General features: G+C 46.5%; 2 protein-coding genes across 4 annotated transcripts; one reads left to right on the top strand and one right to left on the bottom strand.

Moving 5' to 3' along the window:
* Positions 1-824: 824 nt before the first annotated feature.
* On the bottom strand, positions 825-2,899 carry grxcr1b (glutaredoxin and cysteine rich domain containing 1 b). Its single transcript, XM_060051892.1, has 2 exons — positions 2,008-2,899; positions 825-1,745 (listed from the first exon to the last, which is right to left on the bottom strand). The coding sequence occupies exons 1-2, from the start codon at positions 2,464-2,466 to the stop codon at positions 1,692-1,694; spliced, it is 513 nt and encodes a 170-aa protein (XP_059907875.1). The 5' UTR covers positions 2,467-2,899; the 3' UTR covers positions 825-1,691.
* A 57-nt stretch (positions 2,900-2,956) lies between these two features.
* utp25 (UTP25 small subunit processor component) lies at positions 2,957-9,989 on the top strand. Of its 3 annotated transcripts, none has more exons than XM_060051889.1 (12): positions 2,957-3,167; positions 3,384-3,423; positions 3,642-3,829; positions 4,137-4,396; positions 4,788-4,876; positions 5,077-5,487; positions 5,874-6,090; positions 6,395-6,597; positions 7,061-7,243; positions 7,570-7,679; positions 7,968-8,213; positions 9,425-9,989. In XM_060051889.1, exons 1-12 carry the CDS (start codon positions 3,067-3,069, stop codon positions 9,678-9,680), a joined length of 2,304 nt encoding a protein of 767 aa, XP_059907872.1. In that variant the 5' UTR covers positions 2,957-3,066; the 3' UTR covers positions 9,681-9,989. The 3 variants fall into 3 exon arrangements, with proteins under 3 accessions (XP_059907872.1, XP_059907871.1, XP_059907870.1); XM_060051888.1 differs by having other exon boundaries at positions 2,959-3,167; positions 4,131-4,396; XM_060051887.1 differs by having other exon boundaries at positions 2,960-3,167; positions 3,642-3,816; positions 4,109-4,396.
* The last annotated feature ends 679 nt before the right edge of the window (positions 9,990-10,668 follow it).

Here is a 10,668-nt window from a genome sequence, read left to right as displayed (position 1 = left end):
GTGTTTCATCATTACATCATTAATGCCATTAATATAAAATCTTAATTATATGGAAGCCATGTTTGAGCCTTTTAAAAAATGTTTGGTGCTTATTGTTGCATTTGTCCTGGCAAGGGGTTGCATTTAAACCAAAAACGTGAAATTTTTGGAAGCGACAGGTTATTTCTATCATGAAAAGTTTTCAGACCCAGTGATATCACAGTAGCCAGAGAGGAAACCACGTTGCACTGTTACATTATGGTTGTAGCCAATAGTGCCTCCTTCCCTGGCTCCGGGCCAAAAACGTCCTGCTGGTCCAGCAGGAGGGGAAGACCAGGTTACCCACGACCAGTCCACAAAGCAACTGGTTGCACACACACAAACTCTCTCTCTCTCTCTCTCTCTCTCTCTCTCTCTCTCTCTCTCTCTCTCTCTCTCACACACACACACACACACACACACACACACACACACACACACACACACACAGGCTAAATAAATGTATTTTTTGTAATTGTATTGTGTGTGACATTTCTTTGAACGTCTATGTGCCAACATCAATATCTCTTTCCTACCTTGTTTGTCCCCAGACTCACCAAAGAGATGAACTAATCAAGAGCCTTGCAGGTTTGATGAGACAACCCCCCCCCCCCCCCCCCCGTTTGTAGGCTCCTTATTAAGAACATCATAATAGTTAGCTGAATTATTTATTTTTGCGGAAATGTGGTACTTAATAGTTCATAATACTCCAATACTGATTCTATTTGATTCAACCTCACCTCACTTGCTTTTGCAGAAAAGTGTCTTCTCAATGAAAAAATATATGAGTGAAAAAATATTGGACCTGCTTTTTATTTTATACTTTTTTTAATAGCTTAAATGAACATATTAACAATAGCTTTTACCTACTGGTCCTTGGGGATCTGTAAACAAGGGGTTCCTTTGTGTTCAAATAAGAGTCCCTAGCAAGACCTAATAAAGCCAGCAGGTGGCATTACAGAGTAAAAAAAGAAGTTGGACCGTAGTTGGTAAAAGAGAACTAATAATTTTTTTATGGTTTCTGAGATAAAAAGACGATAATTGAAGCGTTGCAATGTCCATGCTTTTCTTGCTTCCTTTGAATCTTAAGCATTATTTTTTCTACAATTATTTTCAAACATTCAGTGACCGAAGATAATCATTAAGACATTGAAATTGAATCGTAGCCTAATATCAAAAATATACATTGAGGGCATTTAAATGTAAATTACAAAAAGACATGGAACAAAAAATGTTATAGCCTATCATTTAATAGCATCTTAAATTATTAAACATAGTAAACATGCTATGAATGCTCACAAATAAATGAAGTTTGTCAGTATAGTATGACATATTCATTAAAATTGAAACAATATCGTTTACAAAACAACATGCAACGTAAATGTATGTGTTCTAAACTATATATTTTTTTATAAAATATTAAAAAATACAAATACAAAATTGAAATCAGGGCAATTCAGGAAAACTCAATAAAACAAGATAGGATGCTGATCTTTCCCAAATCTGTTCTAAAACTTGTGATGCCCATCGATGTCTGGCTTCATTCATATGAGCCGATAGGTTTAAAGTTACATCTGCAGATTACCATGCCTTGTGCTATATCTTCTTATTACATTATACAAACATAAAATAACGACCCAACAAATCATACGACAACTTCCATTCTCTTCTCTCTACTCCTTTTCCCATGGTCGAATTTTCTGAAATCTGTTGCCACGATTGTTACCCTTTGAGAGAGAGGAATGCAAGCATTTAGATATCAATGCATGCTCTAGGCATATATATATATATATATATATATATATATATATATATATATATATATATATATATATATATATATATTGGTGCTTATGTTATGCACAGTGTCACACATGATGTAGGCTACACACCGTACATCATGTGTCTTGTGACACTGTGTGTCATCACCGGCATGAACTAAAACACTAAAACCCAGTGCACACTTTGCAAATTTGCAGCCATACTTACGTAGTACATGCCGGACAGGTTGTTAAAAAGCACTTGACCCGCGTTGACCTTGTTCCTCACGCCTCGTATAGTCCCGTTCTTGCTGCAGATATTGATGCGCTTGTTGCTGAAGAGTTGCTCTCTCTTGGCACTGGCGTAGAGCAGCAGGTCGTCGGGTTCGCACGCGCCGCCGCCGCCGCCGTCGTCATCGTCCGCCGCCGCCGCCGCCATGGCGGCTCCAGCGAGGCCGTTCAGGTGGCTATTGGCCTCGCTGACCGACGATCGGCTCTCCCGGCCCTCCGTCTCGGGGTTGCTGGCGCAGTCGGAGTCCACCGAGTCCGACGCCGAGCCGCACCAAGCCGTCGTCGTGTCCTTGAACACCTCCGTCAGCACGCGGCCGCTGTTCGCAGACGCCACCCGAAACCGGACCGTTTTCCCCCCAGACGGCTCTTTGTCCCGCTTCAGCTCTGCCCGGTCCATTGAAACACATACGAAAGGACTTACATGGCTCTTGTTAGAATCTCATGCAAGTGGAGGCCACAAGCACTATTTCGAAGCAAGGCCCAAATAAAGTGCAATTATCAAACCATTATATCCCGATGGACGAGGTTAAACCCTGGGCCAGGTGTGCCCATGTGAACTAAAACAAGATACCAACATGGTTAATAATGGATTGAGATCTACCATGGTGACGGTTGTCACAGGGATATACAGAAACCGAACGCCAAATAACTCAATAATGGATCAAGGTTACTTCTCGACTACCGTTTCAGAGTCTGGCTTCGGATAGGCCTCTAGGCTGGACTTGGGAACTCTCATTTAAATGAAGGCTGGCAGTATACTGTGACCTCTTTCATATTCCTTATCCTTGATCACATTTTACTTTTATTAAACCCCTACTGTTATTTTGCTATTGATTATGAATACGCATGCCTTTTTTCCAAGTTGCATGGCAATTTTGTAACTTCACCCCGGCCCTATAGGGGGCAGTATAGACAGTTTGATTGACTGCGTGACCGGCGCCGAAGCAGGAAAAACACCGCACATGTGTCGCTGAGCACTGGGACTGAGACTGTCAACATGGGCAAGCGAAGGCAGAACAACCAGCTCTTTACCAATCTGTCTAAAAAGCAGAAGAAACATCTAAAGGAATTCGGAGAAGAGCATCCATTCCATGATATGTAAGTTTGAAGCCAAACGCATTCGTATGTGTATTGTTGGGTTAGTTATTGATGAGCTATTCAGATAGTAGTAAACTGAGGTAGCTCAAGCCATCCATACAATGATGCTGGCTAAATGTGGTATATGAAACGACATGCATCTTCGGATTTAAAGGGGAAGATATATCTTTGTCAATCCATGCAATTAATTGCTCGCGTGACTTTCTGTATTTTCAGTGTTAGTGAAAGACCTGAAAGAACACAAATAGTCAAGCTGGTGAGTACCATTTGTTGTGTTAACTGACACTCGAATCAACAGGTGTATCGTGTACACAAAGCAGGCAATTGATTGATGTTTAAACAATGTTTTCATTAACTTGTTTCTTCTCATGTAGGTTAATAACCTTTACATCAAAAGATAGTTATTGTGTGGGACAAGTAGCATTTGTTGTCGGCAAAGGAATGACATTGTTGTTCTGCCTGTGTCTGCTCTAGCGAGGTGTCCCAGAACAGGCTGTTGATGGCAGCGAGGAGGAGGAAGAGCTGGATCAGAAAACAGCCTATCAGAAGCTCCTGTCGACTCTCAGCGTTCCCGTAGACAACGGCCACAGCGACGACGAGGAGGAGAGTACTGACGAGGAGGAGGAAGACGAGGAGCTTGCTGAGGAAGGTCAGTGGCACCAGTTTACACACTTACACCTTTTTCCAATTCCTAGTTTTCCAACAGCAAAGAAGCATTCTGATTGGCTGCACTCGCTGTCCATTGCATATTAAAAAAAAATATGTAGTACTAATGTAGTGTTGGGTTTACTTGTAGCAGTGGTGTCTCTCTGCTCTTTTCTTTCTTCAAACTAGTATTGGCTCCTCTGGTTTTCTACAACCTAGATGTGATTCAAACTGTATTGGAATAACATCTAGTAAAACAGCTCCTCGCTAAATGAGCCAATGAAACTGTTTTCTAGGCGAGGGCGACGGCGGCGGCAGCGATAGTGATGACGTCGACGACGATGATGATGATGATGAGAACGGTAAAGGGGAAGACGAAAGCGATGAAGATGTGGACGAGGCAGCAGTAGAGCAGGATGAGACGGAAGAGGGCGGTTCCGACGGAGGACTGGGGGAGGAGACGGAGGGGGCGGAGGACGAGTTCACAGACAAGGAGCACGAGTCTCGGTTCTGCCTGGAGAAGAACTTCATCGGGGAGGAGGAGATACAAGACACACCTCCTGAAGGACAAGACAACGCTAAAGGTAAGCGTCATCGTCTCTGTAATAAGCTCCTCCATTGATGAACAGAAGCGTTTATCCCTCCGAGATCTAAGGCATCCTCATCTACAATGGTTGACCAATGCTGAAGCTGGTTGATAGTGTGAATTGTAGTTTCAACTATTGTATCATCCCAGCAGCTTTACTTTTTGTAATGGTTGGGTATTTATTTTTCCCAGTATTGAATCCCATCTGCCTCACTGCATTCTGTGGAGATGCAGAGGACGCATTAAAAAATACAACATTATGGTGGAGCTCAAATTGTATTTGTTAGCTAAATGTTAATTGTGAAAGTAACACTTAAAGTGGCCCTTGGATGTGAAACGATGCAGTCGTGGTTCTCGAGGAGCAATCCTTTTTTTGTTGGTCTGTGCAGACATATTTGTGCAGCATCTAGACATGGAGCTCAGTGATAAAGAGGTGGAGAAGATTGCGTCCGGACCCAGGGCTAAGACCACCCTCACGGTACTGACCTAACGTCTTTGTCATGCAGTGTTTATACTTTCGTTGTAATTATGTCATATATTCGTCATTCATATTTGAACCATTTGAACCATTCGTTATTCATATTTGAACCATTACTCTGTTTTTTTATTGGTGATTGTGACCCACGCTATCTAACCTTCCCTAAACCACCTCTACCCTCCCTCCGACCCCACGTTCAGTGGCCCGTGACGGGTACCCTGCTGTGCTCCACCCCGCTGGAGAGGCTGGGCCCGCTCGGCCAGGCCAAGGACGCCGTCCTCCCCGCCTTCCACAAAGTCCTGGAGGGCCACTGGAGGTCCCTGAACCGGGCCTCGGACCCTGAGGGCGGGGCGGCGGAGCTGAGCCCCCTCCAGACGGAGCTGCTGGGGCTCATGGGCAGCTACAGAGACCTGTACTACCCCGAGAGCTCCCCGCTGGGCAGCAGCCAGCAGGTGCGCAGCGCCTACTGCCTCCACGTGCTCAACCACGTCCTCAAGGCAAACTCCCGCGTCCTGTTCAACAACTCCGTGCTCCACGCAGGGCAGGCCGCATCCAAGGCCGGCGCAGAGCCCCAAGACGAGCCCCGGGACCAGGGTCTGACCCGGCCCAAGGTACGCTGTTCGCCCAACGGCCCAGTACAGTCACGGTGACTGTATGACGCTACATGTTTCACTTCTACATCTGTAGAACTGCCACTAGTATCTACGTATATGCTACGTATATGCTACGTATATGCTACGTATATGCCAAGACGTCGTTATAATGAGAAATGTATTGTATTACAACAAGTGTAACAGCGTTCATACACTTGTAGAAACCTATTGTTTTTATGGCTGACCTTTCAGGGTAGCCAGTGTCGACCCTTCCACACTGCGAGTGTTAGTCTCATAGCTCCATATGATGCAGATCGGGTGATCACTGATCTGAATCACTTTAAATCGGAGTTGCGTTGGTTTCTATTTTGCTGAACGACCCTCTCCCGTGTCCCGCGATGCAGGCTGTGATCCTGGTGCCGTTCCGGGACGCGGCGCTGCGCGTGGCCCAGACCCTCATCGGCCTGATGGAGAGCCGGAACCCCGCCATGGACGTCAGCAACAAGAAGCGCTTCAAGGAGGAGTACGGCGAGGAGGCGGACGACAAGCCGCCCAAGGTGCAGAAGCCCGAGGACTACCGCGCCACCTTCTCCGGGAACGTGGACGACCACTTCAGGATAGGTGCGTCAGCCGCTGTTTGATGATTCACTTTATACCACGTAGGATGTGAATGAGTGATGGACGACGCCATCTGCGATCAACAGTGTTTTCTTGACTATTTAAAATGCTCGCTCTTTGCCCCGCTCTCTTACTCGCTCACAAACACTTTGACAAGTTAACAGACCTGTCTGTGAATAGGCCCTCCGCTCTGTGAACACTCAAGATGCAAGATATTAAGCCTGATCCATCATTGACTCATTTGTCTCTGGGCTGCACTGAACTTTTACAACCCCCCCCCCCCCCCGCGTCTCCCTCTTGGCCCCAGGTCTGTCCATCATGCGGCGGAGCCTGCGTCTGTACGCGCCCTTCTACTCGTCGGACATCATCATCGCCTCGCCGCTGGGCCTGCGCACCCTGCTTGGCGCCGAGGGCGAGAGCAAGAGGGACTTTGACTTCCTCTCCTCCGTGGAGCTGCTGGTGGTCGACCAGGCCGACATCTTCCTCATGCAGAACTGGGAGCACGTTCTGGTGAGACTGCAGTAGCGTGCGTTCACTTGTGGTGGTTGTTGTTGTTGTTGTTGTTCGCCATGTTTTATAGTATCAGTAGCGGCCGTCATCGATTTCATCGACTGCCAAAGATGAGGATGTTGTAGGGCATTACTTGAGAGCATTCCCCACTTGAGGGCATTAATGAAATCTCCTCCTGCAGTAATAATCCCCCCTCCCCCAGAGCATCTCAGATTTCTTCACCATTAGCCTCCATGTCAAAATCGGGATGCTTATTTATTTATCATTGTTTGTTTGAATCTGAAAAAATCTGAAAAATTTGAAATGGTGCCGGATTACATTATATAAACACGTACAAAGAGTTCCATCTACAGTGCACCATGCACGACGTTAAGGACTTTATTGGCCTCTGTCATTAGCTATTGGTGTTTTCTGCATGTTCCGAGTCGCTGTTGACCCACGTGTGTCCCGTGCGCCTCCACAGCACACCATGAGGCACATGAACCTTCAGCCGCTGGCGGCCCACAACGTGGACTTCTCCAGGGTGAGGCTCTGGAACCTAAACAACACGGCCAAGCACTACCGGCAGACCATGGTGTTCAGCGCCGTGCAGGACCCCCAGATCAACAACCTGCTGTCCAAGCACTGCTTCAACTACCGCGGACAGGTACTGCTGGCCCAATGGGGGAACAAATTATCAATTCAACATATTCGATGTTCCCGGTACCTCCCTGGTTAATACTTTCACGATTTGTGTATGGTGAATCACTTTTTTTGCTACATACCTTCTCGCCTGTAGATCAGCAAGATTATAATTTTTATTTTTTTAAATGTGTCTTTTCTGAAACAATCAATCAATGAATTAATCAATTAACAATTAATGACATGTTGGATAAAGAGCCTTTCCTTTTCACCCGTTCCTCCATTCATCTGAAGTGGGCCAAAGAGGCCTGGGTCCACTTATCACTGATCTGGGGTCTGCCTCTTCTCTAGGTCGCCGTGAAGAACATTCCAAAGACCGGCTCCATCTGTCAGGTGCTGGCACAGCTGCCCCACGTCTTCCAGATGTTTCCCTCAGACTCCTTCATGGACCAGGACACTCGGTACGTACCGCCCGCTGCCATGCTGCTGCTTGGCCCTCCCTGGCCCTTGTGTCAATTGTCCCGATTCGGAACTGGTAACCTTTGCACACCTATGTGGTGGTACTCGGGTTGCATGTAATGCGTCACATACAGACCATTTTACTTGTATTTTCTGTCCCCCTAGTTTGCTTACTTGTTCAGCTTATGATTTTTCGTAATCTTTTTCTGTTTTGCGATTATCGACGGCCAGAAACCCAACCCGACATATGACGGCTCTGACTGCCTGTGTCCCCCTTTCCTTCCCATCAGCTTCCAGTACTTCATCGAGAAAGTGCTGCCTCAGTACAAGGACTCTGTCATGTCCCACACCCTGATCTACGTCCCGTCGTACTTCGACTACGTCCGCCTCCGCAACCACATGAAGAAGGCCAACATGAACTTCGCCAGCGCGTGCGAGTACTCCACCAAGTCGGAGGTGTCGCGCGCCCGCCACCTGTTCCAGAAGGGGGAGCGCCAGTTCCTGCTCTTCACCGAGCGCTTCCACTTCTACAAAAGGCAAGGTTCACCGCCGGCGCCTTCGTAGGGTGACCCCTTGGTGCTAATGTGTTAGAAGGGGGTGGCGCAGTGGTGTGAGGGGCCACACTTCACAGCCCGGTTCAGATCAACGGGGAGAGTTGAGCATGTATCAACAGACACGTAGTGGTGGGTATCCACTTTGATTTTCCGTTACAATGGACTCATCTGATGGACTATTTCTCAAGTCTGGGTCTGACATGTCTGCAAAGGCTCAAGGTCCATGGAGTGGATAAAATCATTTTTATTTTCCTACAGGGCAGACAATTCCTCCATTATTCGTTATGGAGGAGGCAGGGCCTTAGATTCCCTTGTGAAGATGTTGCCCTCGGGTAGAGGTGCAAGTTACAACACTTAGCAGAACGGGTTTACTTTTAATTTTGTTCAACTATCAATTACACTGCTGAACAGCAAGAGCATGTGGGTGAGTGGCTGGTAGAGTAAGGCAGTGGTGTAATAACCCATTTTATTTTTTACTAGGTGTTAATGTGCGATATCTCGGGGTAGGACATATGTGCAATATTTTTGGTGTCGTGCAATGAAGGGCATCATGCATATTCGTGAGGTGTATGTTCTGGTGTTTATGGATTTGTGTGTGTGTTGCTGATTGTGGCTGTAGTTCGATTTTACACATAAAGATGTATTGGTGTTTGTAGAGGCTGTCTGCTGCGAGGCCACAATGACAAATCATCTCTACTAAGGGAGACGATAAACTAACCTAATCTCAGATTTGGAATCATTCTATTGCTTCAACCTCCCCAGAATATGTCATAATTTCAATGGCCGTTAATGCCATCTTGGCCTCGAAGCATTAACGGTCCCATATCATACCACCATTTGTGAGTGTGATTAGCCATCATAAACCGCTTTGAAAATCCTGTCAAAGCGGTTGATGATTTACGGTTGATGATTTAGTGACATCAGAAGTGGGCGTGTCCACCTAGATGTGTGCTGGATAGATCAGTCTACCATCTTACCCAGTGGACTGTAGCAAACGTTGCTCATCTCTCCGCCATACATCTTTGATGTCAGAAATGGCACATTTTCAAACACGGCTTGTATCGGCCAATCACGCTCACACCTGGTGGTATAATATGGGACCTTTAAAAAAATAAATAAAAAAAAGTAACGCCTGCACTTTGTTCACATCGCAAAACCAAAGCATCTAACCTGGGCCGCTCCCCTGCTCCCAGGTACACCATCCGGGGGATCCACAACCTGGTGTTCTACGGCCTGCCCACGTACCCCCACTACTACAGCGAGGTGTGCAACATGCTGACGGCCGGCGCCCAGGCCCACGAGGCCAGCTGGACCTGCACCGTGCTGTTCTCCCGCTACGACGCCCACAGGCTGGCCACCATCGCCGGGGCCAAGCGCGCCGGACAGATGCTCAGCTCCAACAAGGGCGTGCACCTCTTTGTGACCGGCGAGGACGAGAAGGCCTCATGACCTCCCAGCGCCTGAGCCTCTCTGAACCGTCTTTGGACCCGGGATGAAGTCTGAATACCCATTAATAAAAATTGTACAGTCCTGCGTCGCTAATCTCTAAAGTCGTGAACATGGTCAATGTGTCTTGTAGAGGCGAGACCGTAAACCATTCGCCTTCGGATAAGTTATCTACTCTGTTGGACTCTGCGAGATAAGAAAAAGGTGGTCATTAATGTGTTTCTTGTGTTATATTTCGCACTGCCATCCAAGTAGGTCATTGTAGAATTAACTACTATATGTATATTTTACGAGTAAATGATTTTAACTGAACTTTGTGTCTTTCCTTTTTCCCTTCGACGGTTAATACGATTTGGAAAACGGCTAAACATCCCTGAAAATCAATGTCCACCCACCAATCAGCAGAGATGGGGGGACTCGAGTCAAAGACTTGACTCGAGTCCGACTCGAGTCGCCAGTTTTGCGACTTGTGACTTGCTTGACCAACACAACGAAAGACTTGACTTGACTTTGACTTGCCCCTTCCTGACTTGTGACTTGACTTGACTTGAGTCATGCGACTTGCCAAGTCATTGCAGTCTTGTTAAATATTTTTAATAATAAAAAATATATTAGATGAACATTGTTTTATTGTGCGCGAGTGCTCCTGACCTGCAACCTGGCAACCCGCCCTCTTCCACGCAACGTGACATTCCTGCATGAGTCTAGTGAGTGATCATGAGCAGAGATGGAAGGCGCTCCGACCAACATCCCGAAAATAATCAATTTTGGCTATAAAGATTACACAACACAAAATAAAAGAGGAGCGACATGCAAAATCTGCAATGTCAAAATTACGGATTTGCCAAGCACCACGTCGAATTTCATCCGACATTTCAGGACGGCACATAAAGAAAGGTGAGTAACATGTTGCAAACCTAGATGGATTAACGTCCTTGATTGTCATTTTGCTACTTGGCTGCTGACATTTGTCTCTCTCTCTCTCTCTCTC

Source organism: Gadus macrocephalus, chromosome 5, assembly GCF_031168955.1.
Source record: "Gadus macrocephalus chromosome 5, ASM3116895v1".
Taxonomy (NCBI): Eukaryota; Metazoa; Chordata; class Actinopteri; order Gadiformes; family Gadidae; genus Gadus; species Gadus macrocephalus.
This window is presented reverse-complemented; position numbering and strand designations above follow the sequence as displayed.

What these genes read in the sequence shown, in the direction of transcription:
- grxcr1b (XM_060051892.1), bottom strand. Translation starts at nt 2,466, where the DNA reads ATGGACCGGGCAGAGCTGAAGCGGGACAAAGAGCCGTCTGGGGGGAAA. An exon ending in ACCTGTCCGGCATGTACTAC is followed by an intron (nt 1,746 to 2,007) that starts GTAAGTATGGCT and finishes TCTCTCTCAAAG; the next exon opens with GGTAACAATCGTGGCAACAG.
- utp25 (XM_060051887.1), top strand. Translation starts at nt 3,067, where the DNA reads ATGGGCAAGCGAAGGCAGAACAACCAGCTCTTTACCAATCTGTCTAAA. An exon ending in GGACGACCACTTCAGGATAG is followed by an intron (nt 6,091 to 6,394) that starts GTGCGTCAGCCG and finishes TCTTGGCCCCAG; the next exon opens with GTCTGTCCATCATGCGGCGG. An exon ending in CGCTTCCACTTCTACAAAAG is followed by an intron (nt 8,214 to 9,424) that starts GCAAGGTTCACC and finishes CCCTGCTCCCAG; the next exon opens with GTACACCATCCGGGGGATCC.